At 38.1% G+C, this 14,609-nt stretch overlaps 2 protein-coding genes across 13 annotated transcripts in view; one reads left to right on the top strand and one right to left on the bottom strand.

The window, feature by feature from the left end:
* Positions 1-14,609, bottom strand: part of SENP5 (SUMO specific peptidase 5) — a 56,278-nt gene that overhangs the window by 5,686 nt on the left and 35,983 nt on the right. For all 4 annotated transcript variants that reach the window (XR_009350930.1, XM_059163045.1, XM_059163043.1 and 1 more), the window contains exons 6-8: positions 10,106-10,183; positions 2,826-2,963; positions 31-114 (exon numbers count right to left, since the gene is read on the bottom strand). Coding sequence is in view for 3 of the 4 variants with exons in the window: in XM_059163045.1 (XP_059019028.1) it covers positions 31-114; positions 2,826-2,963; positions 10,106-10,183 (300 nt within the window). In the remaining variant the exon portion in view is untranslated. The remainder of the gene's footprint in view (positions 1-30; positions 115-2,825; positions 2,964-10,105; positions 10,184-14,609) is intronic.
* Positions 1-14,609, top strand: part of NCBP2 (nuclear cap binding protein subunit 2) — a 49,437-nt gene that overhangs the window by 14,118 nt on the left and 20,710 nt on the right. For 4 of the 9 annotated variants that reach the window (XM_059163057.1, XM_059163060.1, XM_059163059.1 and 1 more), the window contains exon 5: positions 7,456-7,522. The exons of 3 other annotated variants lie outside the window; for them this stretch is intronic. In XM_059163057.1, the coding sequence (XP_059019040.1) occupies positions 7,456-7,480 (25 nt within the window). In that variant the 3' untranslated portion in view covers positions 7,481-7,522. Of the gene's footprint in view, positions 1-7,455; positions 7,523-8,577; positions 8,763-12,623; positions 12,877-14,609 lie in introns of those variants that run through there. 2 more of the 9 variants (XM_059163058.1, XM_059163056.1) reach the window with 2 other exon arrangements.

Here is a 14,609-nt window from a genome sequence, read left to right as displayed (position 1 = left end):
GCTGAGTTTTCATTTTTGTCACGTACTTACCTTTGTAACAGCAGTCTGCCAACCCTGAAGAAATTCAGGTCTATTTTTTTCTCTGGCTTCAGTCAGCAAATACTTTCTTATATTCTGGTTAAAAAGAAACCACAACACAGATGCTGTGTTCCATCAGTTGGTGAAAAATGGAACCTGCCCACAGCAGATAGAAGCAAAGGAGAAAGCTGTGGCCCCACCACTGGGCAAAGTCTGCATTAGAGTTTAAAGTTTAAATAAGCTGAACTTTATTTCTGACATTTCACTTCACAGTGACTCAGACCTTCTATACTCAGGTATGCATTTAGGCTGTGGACACCCGTATATGTTTTAATTGGAACTTTTTATAAGATGGTCAGCCTTTTCCAGCAGTAAGCCAACTTGCTGAATGAGAAATTTAAATAAATACTGGCAAGACAAAAAGAAAGTCTTGATTACTGCCAATGCTCAATACAAAGAAGGAACCCATGGCAGAAATCAGTAACTGGAACTAAATGACAAACATTCCCTGCCTTAGATATTAGATAATCTGTATTTTGAGGGCTGTAGGTAAAGGTATAATGCAGTTTCTAAAAGTTATACTGAAACCCATTCTGGATACTAAATACAGTCAAGTCCACTGCGGAAATCTCTACCAGGATGAAGCCTGTCAGAGTTTCAAACTTTCCTTGTGCTTTCTACATCCATAGCGCTCTCTGCATCTAAGGTGAAGTCAGACGTTACAGGACTTAAACTAACCCCTCTGAAGATGAAGCACGTTTATACATACAGCTGTGAGTTTATGCACACATGCATGTACACACATGCACACATATTCTACCGCATCATTCTGCAACTTGCCTTTTAAAACCCAGTACATCTTGGAGATCTTTCCGTGTTAGGACATGGAAATCTGTATTTTTTTTAACTGCTATGGTCAGTTTAACAGTATGAATATACTATAGTGTATTTAGCTATTCTGTCGGTAGAGCTAAATTTAGGTGGTTTTGATTTTTTTTTACTATCCAGTAATGCTGCAGTGAACATCCTGGTACTTGCCCTATCACTGTGCACATTCATACACAAGCATTTTTAATGGAGCAGATACCAAGAAACAACTGGTGTGTAATAGGATATACTTTTTTTTAAAAAATAGGCTGCATGCCCAACATGGGGCTTGAACTCAGGACCCTGGAATGAGTGCATACTCCACTGACTTGAGGTAGCCAGACGCCTCTAGGACATACACCTTTATAAATTTACAAAACACTTAGAACTGATCAGAATTTTAATTCTCCCCCAAGAGGCTTGCTATATCAATACACTCCATCAGAAAATAGGAAAGCTGGTTTCCTTATATCCACATAAACACCTGAATACCATCAATGCCTAATAGGCAAAACATGGAGCCCTGATATAGTTTTAATTTGTATTTCCTGTACTTCTGGTAAGACTGATCATCTCTCCATGTGTTGATAGGCTATTTGCATTCTTCCTAAAAATTACTTAATTTAACCTTTGTCCATTTCTATTAAGTCCTTTTATTTATTTGTATGAGTTCTTTATATATTCTGGGTAGTGATTATTACATCACAAACATTTTCCCCACATCTACCCTTATCTGTAAACTTTATGACATACATAAGTTTTAAATTATGGCCCAGTTTATCAGTCTGTTCTTTTATGTCTTTTTTTTTGCTTTTATGGTTCTATGTAAGAATCCTTCCCTAATCCAAGAACTTGATATTTACTGTATTTTATTCTTTTACAGTTTTGTGTTTTATATTTAGGTCACTGTTTTATGTGGAATTTGTTTATACAAATAGTGTGAAGGAGCTGTATTTTACTTTTCCAAATAGACAACTGCTTTTCACAACAGCATATACTGAATAGCCTGTCTTTTCCCAATTTTATCATATACCAGGTTCTTCATATACATGAGAAATTTCTGGATTCTCTGTGCTGTTCTACCAATTTACTTGTCTATTCCTAAGCCAATATAAGTACAGTTTTATTTATTAACTGTGTGTTATGGTTTGATATGTAGTAGACCAAGGATTCCTTCCCCATTGTTCATGCTATGAATTCTGCTATATGGGTTTTAGGATAAGCTTATCCGGTTTCATTCAAAATCCTCTTGGGAAACTGATTATGACAAATGGGTATATATTAATTTGAGGATAATTGATCTCTTTCTCATACTGAGTCTTCCTGTCTTTCCACTGTCCAGAGTTCCTTTAAATATAGAGTTTTCATCTTCAACAACTTCCATAATTTTTGCTAGGGTATACTTCTGGGCAATTTACATCGTTGTTGCTTTTGAAAATGGAATCTTGTTTTTAGTTGAATTTCCTAACTCATCCTTCTTAGTGAGAGAAAATCAGGGAACCTATTGATTTTTTTCTTGCTTTGCCTCCTACCATCCTGTTGAACTTCTGTTAGTTGAGCTCTCGTATTTTGCCAGCTGATTCTCTTGATTATAACTCATTCTGCATGAGTTATTTTGAAGCTACATGTCCATTACAGCTCTAAGAGAAACAAAGAAAATGATTTCTGTCCACATACAAAATGTAGCTTTATGGGAAGGCAGGAAAATATCTGACAAAATCTAAATAGGGCATGTATCTCAGAAGGGGGATCCAGAGCACAGATAGCTACCTCTACTTCCTCCCAATCTGGGATTCCTCTTGCAGTAGTCCTTTTCTCTCCCAACATTTTTGAAAGTCTGTATGACAGAAACTGATGCTCTATCAGACTGACTTTTGCTGTTCTAAGATACTGTTTGATCACAAGATGAATGAGAAAATACAAGCAGTATATTAACTTACCTCTACACAAAACTTAAAATGAATGCCTTGGGAATCATAAAATGAAATAATTCGATTAGAGAGTGTCACGGTAATGAGAGACCAGTGGACTTCCAGGTGAATAGGAATCAACAGAAGACTCTTTTTAAACAAATCCACCTGATTAAAAAGAAAAAAGGAAGAGAAAGAAATGCAGCCATCACCACAGACTATTCAAAAGAACAATGGCAGCAGCTTCCATTTACTGACTTTTGACCTGCCCATGGCCATAAAAGCAGAAAGTGGTGAAGCCAAAATTTGAACCCAGGTTGGAATCTAAAGGCCCATGCTTGTAACTACTAAGCCATAATAGACAATAAGAAAACTGAAGATCTAGAAAGCACCACTTCACATTTAACCTGACACACCTGTGCATACACCTTTTCAAGTAGTTAACCTTGCTTAGCCTCTTACTTTTATATGCTTAATTTTCTTCTGTACGCATTTGACTTTGACTCAATTCTTACTTAGGAATCATGGTATTAGAAAACAGCAGACTATAAGCCTTCTTTATTTATAGACTCCATATCATAGTTATGATCATGGGTTTGGAAGTTAAGTCTGGTTAATTACACCTCCTCCACCTACTGGCAAGATGACTTTGGCAATTTTTGTAGCTTCTTTTTCCTTGATTTCTTCAACTATAAATTACAGATAACAATATCTACCTTATGAAGCTGTTGAGAGTGATAATACATGTAAGATGTGTAAAACTGCTTTCACACATTACATGTAGCCAGTGACTCTTAACTATCACCATTATCACTACCCTCAGGTCTCCCAGATATCAAAATTGAGAAAAATAGCCTTAATAATTATTTACACATCCTTTACAATTTAGAAATATTTACTCTTCCATTTAAAACCCCAGTTGTGGATTGGTTGATAAAGTAGTAGGTGCTCAATAAACACCTGTAAAAAAGTCAATGAGTTTCTTTTTTCAGATATTTTTTGAGAGGTGGTTTTTTTTTTTAAATTGATTCCATGGTTTAAAACAATCACAAGGCTATTTTCAACTACATCAGATTCTTACAAGGTATTTCTCAAGCCTTCCTTGCTTTCTGATATTCAGGTAATGTCCTGCCTCTAGATGAATCCTCTACTAGTCAACAAGATCTTGGAGCAAAGCACTTTAGCAGTTCTACTTTTCCAATTTTCGCATCCATTAACCTGAGAAGTGGGGTGGACAGAATGAAATACGACGACAGCTGGTTCTTCCCAATGCATAAATTTTGAATATCTAAAACAAGGACTCACATCTAAAATACAATATTAAATGAGATCAAATTTTATATTCTTCTCAAAAGGAAACTTTTTAATTTAAAAATTTTGAAATAAATACAGAAAAAAATACACTTCAGTGTGTATCTTTCCAGATTATTTTTCTTTTTAATACGTTTTGTCACACCTTTTTTTTTTTTCCTCTCAGAGATTCTGAGAGAGAGCATACTCAAGAACATGAGTGGGGTGAGAGGCAGAGAGAGGGGGAGAATCTCAAGCAAACTCTGTGCCAAGCGCAGATCCCAGTGCAGGGTTCAACCTCATGACCCAGAGATCATGACCTGAACTAAAACCAGGAGTCGTACACTTAAATGACTAAACCACCCAGGCACTTGCCCCCAACACACACTTTATACATACAATTAAGAATGATATGTGTGGAAGATTATACTATTGATCCCAATTTGTTGTCCTCCCTGTAAAAGGAGTACAAAGAAACTTCACTGTCCCTCCCAGGTGAAGAATATAGTCCTATCATGTGATCTGCTTTATTAACCCATCCTCTGTAAACAGAAGCAAACTTACGTCATGATCAAGCTGAAACTTCCAGAGCCATCATGTGGCCCTGAGACTGTTAATGTCTCAAGATTGGTGTTGTTCCATCCCTCTGGATTCCATTTAAGGAATAAAGATGAAAAAGCATAGGAAACTCTCCTTAGATGCAGGAAAAGCATTTGATAAAACTCAACATCCATTTAGGATTAAAAACTCTCAGCAAACTACGAATAGGAGCAAAACTTACTTAACCTGATGAAGAATAGCTACAAAAAATCCCACACAGGTATCCGGGTGGCTCAGTCAGTTGAGTCTCTGACTCTTGGTTTCCGCTCAGGTCATTATTTCATGGGTCATGGGACTGAGCCCTGCTCTGGGCTCTGCACTTAGTGGGGATTCTCGCCCTCTGCCCCTTCTCCCACTCATGTGTGCTCTCTAAAATAAATAAATGAATCTTAAAAACAACAGAAGCAGCAACCCTCTGATTGACATCATAAATAGTAGGGAAAGACTGAATGCTTTTCTCCTAAGATTGAGAACAAGGCAAAGACATTCTAACAGAAGTCCCAGCCAGTGCAGTGAGGCAAGAAAAAATAGCACACAGTTTAGAATGGAAGAAATAAAACACTACTTACAGACATGATTATGAAAATCTGACAATCTACAAAAAAGCTCCTAGAGGAGGAGTGCCTGGGTGGCTCAGATGGCTAACTGGCTGACTCCTGATTTCAGCTCAGGTCATGATCCTGTGGTTGTGGGACTAAACCCTGCTTTGGGCTCTGTCCTCAGCAGAGTCCGGCTTGAGAATTGCTCTTTCTCCTTCTCTGTCTGCCTCTCCCCCAACATGTACACATGCGCTCTCTCTCACTCACTCACTCCAAAATAAATAAATAAATCTTTAAAAAAAGCAAAAAAGCTCCTACAACCAGTGATTCCAGTAAGGTCGATGGCTATGAGGTCAATTCACACCAAACAACTGGAAGGTAACGTTTTAAAAATTTCAGAAGTTTCAGAAATATGAAATCCTTAGGGTTTTTTTTTAAAGATTTTATTTATTTATTTAACAGAGATCACAAGTAGGCAGAGAGGTAGGAAGACAGAGGGGGAAGCAGGCTCCCCACTGAGAGCCCGACGTGGTGCTTGACCCCAGAACCCTGAGATCATGACCTGAGTCGAAGGCAGAGGCTCAACCAACTGAGCCACCAGAGAATGAGAGAGAGCACGAGAGGGGAGATCAGAGGGAGAAGCAGACTCCTTACCAAGTAGGGAGCCTGATGTGGACTTGATCCTGGGATTCCAGGATCATGACCCAAGCCAAACACAGTTGCCTAACCAACTGAGCCACCCAGGCACACCAGGGTTGTGTTTTTTAAAAATATGTGCAAGACCGGCATACTAAGAATTACAAAATACTGCTGAGAAAAATGAAGAGCCAAAATGAAAGGAACATATACCACATACATGGACTGGAAGACTTAATATTGCTAAAATGTCTATTCTCCCCAAACGAACATATAAACACAATCCTTATCAAAATCCAACAGATTTTCTTTAAAAAAACAGACTGACAAGCTAATTCTAAAATTTGTATGAAAATGCAAAAGACCTAGAATTCCCAAAAAAGTCTGGAAATAAATCTAGCCATCTTACACTGATTTCAAGATGTACTATAAGATACAGTAATCAAAACTGTGGTATTAACATTAAGAACAAAGGTCAATGGAAATGAGCATAAAGTGCAAAAACAGACCCGTACGTATGTGGTCAGTTGACTTTCTACAATGGTGCCAACACAATTAAACTAGGAAAGAGAAGTCTTTTCAAGCAAATGACATTGGAACAACGAGATATCCATATGGAGAAATCCTCAAAATTAAAGTTTTTACCAAAACACACAGTTAAAATAAGTAGAAAAGCCACAGACTGAAATCACAAAACCTAGACCTGACAAAGGATTTATATCCACAACAGTAATAACCCTTTCTTTACCACAAATCTTTTCATTTGTATCACCCACCCATTTTTCTATTTAGTTGGTGAAGTCTTTGTCTTATCCATTTATATAAATCCTTTCTGCATTAAGAAAATTAGTTCTGTGACATTAATGGCAATTCCCCGCCCCCCCGTCTGTCTGTTTTTTTTTTTAAAGATTTTATTTATTTATTTGCCAGAGAGAGACAGTGAGAGAGGGAACACAAAGCAGGGGGAATGGAAGAGGGAGAAGCAGGCTTCCTGCTGAGCAGGGAGCTCAATATGGGGCTCGATCCCAGGACCCTGGGATCATGACCTAAGCTGAAAGCAGTCGCTTAAGAACCAAGCCACCCAGGTACCCCTCCTAGTTTGTCTTTTTACAATTGCTCCTTTTTTTTTGAGAGAGAGCTGGAGTGTTCTCATGCTGGGGAGGGGGGAGGGTGCAGGAAATGACAGAGGGAGAGAACCTTAAACAAGCTCCATTCCCAGCAGAGCCTGACCACAGGACTTGATCTCAATGCTGAGATCATGACCTGAGCTGAAATCAAGAGTGGGATGCTTAATCAACTGAGCCACCCAGGTGTCCCCTACACTGCTCCTGTTTTAAATAGTTATTTTTTCTTGTTATGTAACTGAATTAATTCATATTTCTTTTGTAAACTTTTAAGTTGTACAGAGAACAGACTTAGCTACCCTGAGATTATTTTTAGCAAGTTCTTGTAAGGACTTTCTTAGTACTTTTCTTAGTATTTTCATGGTTTTATTTATTTTTGTTGCATTCAAATCCTTGGTCATTCTGTAATTTATCTTCATATAATCTAATTTAATGAGTACTTAATTCTTCTATTTTTCATTTTTTCTTTAGTGATAAAGGCATTTATGGCCATTAACTTTCTTCTCAAACCAGCCTTCATTGTGTTCCACAGTGCTTGGTAAGATGTTTCCCCTTTCCATCCCTTTTTAGACAACTGGTATATAATTTCTTTTAAAAATTTTTAGATCCAAGTGTTTCATATGCAGTTATATGCATATCTGTAAAATTTTCACATTGTTAGATTTTTTTGGCCACCTTTACTTATTTTTTACTGAACTGTGACCAAAGAATAACATAGGTAATAATTTTCTATGTGGCCAAATAAATGCATGATCAGTTTTTACAAAATCTAGTATAGAGTTATTAAACTAAACGTAGTACTGGTTGTATTATTATTTTATGATTTTGTTTTATGTCAGCCTGCTCTATCCAACTACAAGAAGTCTCCTGCTATCACTATTTTATCAAGATCTCCTTCTGTAATTTTGTTAGATTTCTATATATTGAAATCTTATCACATAATTTACTTTTTACCCTAATATCTACCTCATCTGCTCCTAATACTGCCATTCCTCCTTTTTGGCTACCACTTTATCTCAGTTTACATTTGTCTAGTACCTCTTTAACTGTCGCTTTGTTTTCAACCTTTCTTGTTCATTTTACATTTATTTGTCATATACACCACAGAGATATTGTGGGTTCAGTTCCAGACCACTGAAATTAAGTGAGTCAAATGATTTTGGTTTCCCAGTACATATAAAACTTATTTACACAAACTGTAGTCAATTAAGTACACAGCATAAAATAAACATACCTTAATTAAAAAACAAAAACATATCTTAAACAATAAACATACCTTAATTTAAAAATACTGCTAAAAATGCCAGCCATCATCAATGCTAACTCACTCTCAGTGAACCATGATCTTTTTGCTGGGGAAGGTCTTGCCTCAATGTTGATGGCTCCTGACTGATCAAGAAGGTAGTGTACTGAAGATTGGGTGGCTGTGGCAATTTGTTAAAATTGGATAACAGTGAAGTTTACAATCGATAGACTCTTCCTTTCACAAACAATTCCTCTGTAGCATATAATACTACTTGACAGCATTTACCCACAGAACTTCTTTATCAATCAGGTTTACGTAATACTGTAAATCCTTTGTTGTCATTTCAGCAATTGTCACAGCATCTTCACCAAAAGTAGATTTCATCTCAAGAAACCATTTTCTTTGCTCATCTATAAGAAGCAATTCCTCAGGGCACCTGGGTGGCTCAGTTGATTAAGTGTCTGCCTTCGGCTCAGGTCACATAGGATCAAGCCCCGCATTGGGCTCCCTGCTCAGTGGTGTGTCTGCCCCACCGCCCGCCCTGCTTATGTTCACTCTCTTTCAAATAAAATCTTTTTAAAAATTAAAATTAAAAAAAAAAAATCCTCAACTGTTCAAGTTTTGTCATGAGATTCCAGCAATTCAGTCATATCTTCGGGCTCCATTTTTTTTTTTAAGAGTTTATTTGAGAGAAAGAGAGAGTGCAAGTCGGGGAAGGTGTAGAGGCAGAGAGTCTCAAAACAGACTGCGCTGAGCACAGAGGCAGATGCAGGGCTCAATCGCATGACCCTGAGACTATGACCTGGGCCGAAATCAAGAGCTGGATGCTTTACCGACTGCAGCACCCAGTGCCCCATTCAGGCTCCACTTCTAATTCTAGTTCCCTTACTATTTCCCACATATCTGTGGTCAGTTCGTCCTCTAATATCTTGAACCCCTCAAAGTAGTCCAAGAGAGCTGGAATAAACATGCTCCAAACTCCTGTTTATGTTTCTATTTTGACCTCTTCCCATGAATCACAAATGTTAACGGCATCTAGAATGATGAATCCTTTCTGGATTTTCTATTAACTATGACCAGATCCAACCAAGGAATCTATGGCAGGTATAGTCTTATGAAATGTATTTCTTAAATAATATGACTTGAAAGTTGAAATTACTCCTCAGTCCATGGGCTGCAGAATGGAGTTTATGCAGGCATGAATACAACGTTAACCTTGTTAGACATCTCCATCAGAACTCTAAGGTAATCAGATGTGTTGTCAATGAGCAGTCTTATTTTGAAAGACATCTTTCTGAGCAATAGTTCTCAACAGTGGGCTTAAAATATTCAGTAAACCGTGTTGAAAATGGATGTGCTGTCAGCAAGGATTTTTCCATTTATAGAACACAGAGAGAGAGTAGATTCAGCATAATTCTTAAAGGCCCTGGGATTTTCAGAATGGTCAATGAGCACTGGCTTCAACTTCAAGTCAACAACTGCATTAGCCCCTCCTTAACAAAAGAGCCAGCCTGTCCTTTGAGCCAAGTATTCTGACTTCTCTTGCTTTTTTTCTTTTTTTTTTTTTAAAGATTTTATTTATTTATTTGACAGACAGAGATCACAAGTAGGCAGAGAGGCAGACAGACAGAGAGGAGGAAGCAGGCTCCCTGCTGAGCAGAGAGCCCTATGCAGGGCTCAATCCCAGGACCCTAGGATCATGACCTGAGCCGAAAGCAGAGGCTTTAACCCACTGAGCAATCCAGGCGCCCCTAAAGATTTTTTTTTAAGAGTCTTTCTAATTAATATCATATTGACATTAAAGTTCTTACCCTTCTACTCAAAATGGCTTCTCTGCATTTCAAATTTAGAATAAAAAAGAAATAAAGGGAATACCTTTTTAGTCCATCTTTTTACTCCATTATATCCTTTGGTTACCAGCTGTCTGTGAAAAAAGCTGTTGAAGAAGTGAACCTAGAAGAGACATCAAATACAAGCACCCAGATTATATTAAGCTGTGCAGATTTAACTTCAAAAGAAAATGGAAATTTAAAAAACCCTTGTATGTAAGATAGACCAAAAAGTGAGGGAAAGTTTCTTCTATAGAAAACACATTACATGATTCACAGAAGATTCTATTCCAGATTTTCTTGGAACAACGGTGTTCTATAGTCAGAACTGGGACAGTAAATAAATAGATCACCTAAATCTAAGCAAGTGGAAAAGCAACCTGACAAATCTCTCCAAATCTTGTGATAAAACTGAAAGAGGCTAAGAAAGAATGAGGTTAACATTACCTTGTACTCAAGGGATATGGCTTACAAAATTAACACCCTCTAAGGACGTGGATTTGCAGACTCCTGCTGTCATAACAACTACTAAAAGGCTTTAAAATGAATATTTCTAGCACTGAAATTTCTGACATAAATTAGGATCAGCTCAACTGAGAGAGTAAGCATTTTTTTTTTTTTTTTTTTTTTTTTTTTAAGATTTTTTATTTATTTATTTGTCAGAGAGAGGAGCTAGAGTGAACACAGGCAGACAGAGTGGCAGGCAGAGGCAGAGGGAGAAGCAGGCTCCCCGCCAAGCAAGGAGCCCGATGTGGGACTCGATCCCAGGACGCTGGGATCATGACCCGAGCCGAAGGCAGCTGCTCAACCAACTGAGCCACCCAGGCGTCCCGAGAGAGTAAGCATCTTGTGGTCTTAAACTGTTCACTCTAACTCTGACTCACTTGAGATGAAAATACTTCCGTTAGTTGAGGTTCTCAGGTTGTGATCAGCAGATCAGCAGTATCAGCATCACCTGGGAACTTGCTAAAATGCAAATTTTCAGGCTCCACCTCAGACCTCCTAATGAAGAAACTGAGGGTAGAGCTCAGCAATCCAGAAGATCCTAATGCACATTTGTTTTTAGAACTCTGCAGCATAAGATGTCAATAAAAAGAGCTTGTTGCAGCTATTTCTAGAACAGTGATTCTCAAACTTCACGTGTATCAGAATCCAGAGGGCTTATTAAAACACACACACACACACACACACACAATTGTTTACTCAAAAACAAAACAAAACAAAAAACACACAGATTGCTGGGCCTCACCTCTAGTTTCTGATTTCGTAGGGGTGGGTTAGATTTCAGAATTTTGTATCTCTAATAAATTCCTAGGTAATGCTGATGCTGCTGGTCTGGGGACTACACTTTGAGAACAACTACCTTAAGTAAGTATCCTTTTAATCCAATGAAGGTTCAGAATTAAATGTAAAAGTAATGAAGGCAAATTATATCCTTGAAACTAATACTTTTTTGTTAAAAATCATCTATATGTGTTTAGGTTTAAACCTTCTGGTGATGATGAGAATTTTACATAAAAGAGAATCCAACAGACTAGCCTCATGATTCCAATTTATTTTTTATTTATATTTATTTTTAAATTCATATTTATCTATTTATTTATTTATTTGACACAGAGAGAGAAAGGAAGAGAGGAAATATAAACAGGGGGAGAGGGAAAGAGAGAAGCAGGCTTTCTGTTGAGCAGGGAGCCTAACTTGGGGCCCAATCCCAGGACCCTAGGATCTTGTCCTAAACCCAAGGCAGATGTTTAACGACTGAGCCACCCAGGCGCCCCTCATGATTCCAGTTTAAAATGGAAAACAGATTTGTGGTTTTAATGGGAAGTTATACGACATTTTGTCTATATTCTTAGTGTTGGAATCTCAGATGCATTATATCTACCTGTTTAAATTATTAGATTTATAAAAGTTTATAAAGTACTTGGAAAGGTTTTCTATGTTGAACTCAAAGGCTGCCCATCAGGCAATCTGCATATTCAGAAAAATTAAATTAAAAAAATAATTTTAATAATATCTAAGTTCTTATGAGAATTTTAGAGTTCAAGGAGGGTTTTTTGGGGGGGTTGGTTTTTTGTTTTAATTTTTTTTCTTTTTTTGTTTACAATTTCTCTCATTCATTCATTATTTGACACAGAGGCGGAGGGTGGGGAGAACAAACACAAACGGGGAGCAGCAGGCAGAGGGAGAAGCAGGCTCCCCACTGAGCAAGAAGCCTGATGTGGGGCTCAATCCCACGACCCTGAGATCATGACCTGAGCCGAAGGCAGCCACTTAACTGACTGAACCACCCAAGTGCCCCAGGTTTGTCTGTATTTAAACAGAGTATCAAAGATTAATCTACAAAAGAAGTGATAATGAATACTACTATATTAGATCTTTCAAGAGAACGAAACTTTAAATTAAAAGCTGAAAGCAAATAATATATCCCTTTTGTGTATCTCCCCACTGTTAAAAAAGAGACAGCAAGCCCAAAATGGAATCTAACTTAGTGTTGACTTATGCTTAGCCCATGTCACCAAAGCCAAAATACCTAACCTACGTACAACTTCACTCTCTCTCAGGACTGCAGAGTCTTAATAGAATTACCTGGTCAGCACTACTGAGGTAATCTGCTTGTTAGATCCTGTCTTCCCCTAGAGGAAGGTGACTTCGCTGCAACCAATCTGCTCTTTGCTATTAACTTCATTGTCCTGCCCCTTCTGCCTTGTAAGTCTTATATTCTGTATGGCTCTTCAAAGCTCCATTTTACCTCTTAGTAAGATGCTGCCCAGTTCATGAATCATTTGAATAAAGCCAGTAAGATTCTTAAATGTACTCAGTTAACATTTATTTCTTAATACCTTTTTAATTTTATTTATTTTTAAAAGATTATTTATTTATTTATTTGTTTATTTGACAGAGAGAGAGAGGAAACAAAAGCAGGGGGAGTAGGAGAGGGAGAAGCAGGCCTCCCACCAAGCAGGGAGCCTGATGTGAGCCTCAATCCCAGGACCCTGGGATCACAATCTGAGCGGAAGGCAGATGCTTAATAATTAAGCCACCCAGGTGCCCTCTTAACACCATTTTTAAAAAAGCCTCTTTGGGGTGCCTGGATGGCTCAGTCAGAGGAGCATGTGATTCTTGATCTCAGGGTTGTGAGTTCAAGCCCCATGTTGGGTATGTTGGGTATAGAGATTACTTAAAAAGAAAATCTTTAAAAAAAAAAAAAAAAAAAAAAGGTCTCCTGAAGAATCAGCATACCCACTTTGAAACTAATATGAAGAAAATGATGGCACAGGACTTTTTTATACTAAACTATTGTAGAGAACTTCTGTCAATCTCTAGTAGCTGAACAAGGCAAAATCGAACACTTTTAAAAATCTAAGGAATGTCGGGGCGCCTGGGTGGCTCAGTGGGTTAAGCCTCTACCTTTAGTTCAGGTCATGATCTCAGGGTTCTGGGATCGAGCCCCATGTCTGGCTCTCTGCTCAGCAAGGAGCCTGCTTCTCCTTTTCTCTCCGCCTGCCTCTCTGCCTACTTTTGATCTCTCTCTCTCTGTGTCAAATAAATAAATAAAATCTTTTTTTTTATTTTAAATTTTTAATTTTTTATGAACATATATTTTTATCCCCAGGGGTACAGGTCTGTGAATCGCCAGGTTTACACACTTCACAGCACTCACCAAAGCACATACCCTCCCCAATATCCATAACCCCACCCCCCTTCTCTCAATCTCCCTCCCCCCAGCAATCCTCAGTTTGTTTTGTGAGATTAAGAGTCACTTATGGTTTGTCTCCCTCCCAATCCCATCTTGTTTCATTTATTCTTCTCCTATCCCCTAAAGCCCCCATGTTGCATCACCACTTCCTCATATCAGGGAGATCATATGATAGTTGTCTTTCTCCGCTTGACTTATTTCGCTAAGCATGATATGCTCTAGCTCCATCCACGTTGTCGCAAATGGCAAGATTTCATTTCTTTTGATGGCTGCATAGTATTCCATTGTGTATATATACACATCTTCTTTATTCATTCATCTGTTGATGGACATCTAGGTTCTTTCCATAGTTTGGCTATTGTGGACATTGCTGCTATAAACATTTGGGTGCACCTTCGGATCACTACGTTTGTATCTTTAGGGTAAATACCCAGTAGTGCAATTGCTGGGTCATAGGGCAGTTCTATTTTCAACCTTTTGAGGAACCTCCATGCTGTTTTCCAGAGTGGTTGCACCAGCTTGCATTCCCACCAACAGTGTAGGAGGGTTCCCCTTTCTCCGCATTCTCGCCAGCATCTTCTGTCATTTCCTGACTTGTTAATTTTAGCTATTCTGACTGGTGTGAGGTGATATCTCATTGTGGTTTTGATTTGTATTTCCCTGATGCCGAGTGATATGGAGCACTTTTTCATGTGTCTGTTGGCCATCTGGATGTCTTCTTTGCAGAAATGTCTGTTCATGTCCTCTGCCCATTTCTTGATTGGATTATTTATTCTTTGGGTGTTGAGTTTGCTAAGTTCTTTATAGATTTTGGACACTAGTCCTTTATCTGATATGTCGTTTGCAAATA

Source organism: Mustela lutreola, chromosome 2, assembly GCF_030435805.1.
Source record: "Mustela lutreola isolate mMusLut2 chromosome 2, mMusLut2.pri, whole genome shotgun sequence".
NCBI lineage: Eukaryota > Metazoa > Chordata > Mammalia > Carnivora > Mustelidae > Mustela > Mustela lutreola.
This window is presented reverse-complemented; position numbering and strand designations above follow the sequence as displayed.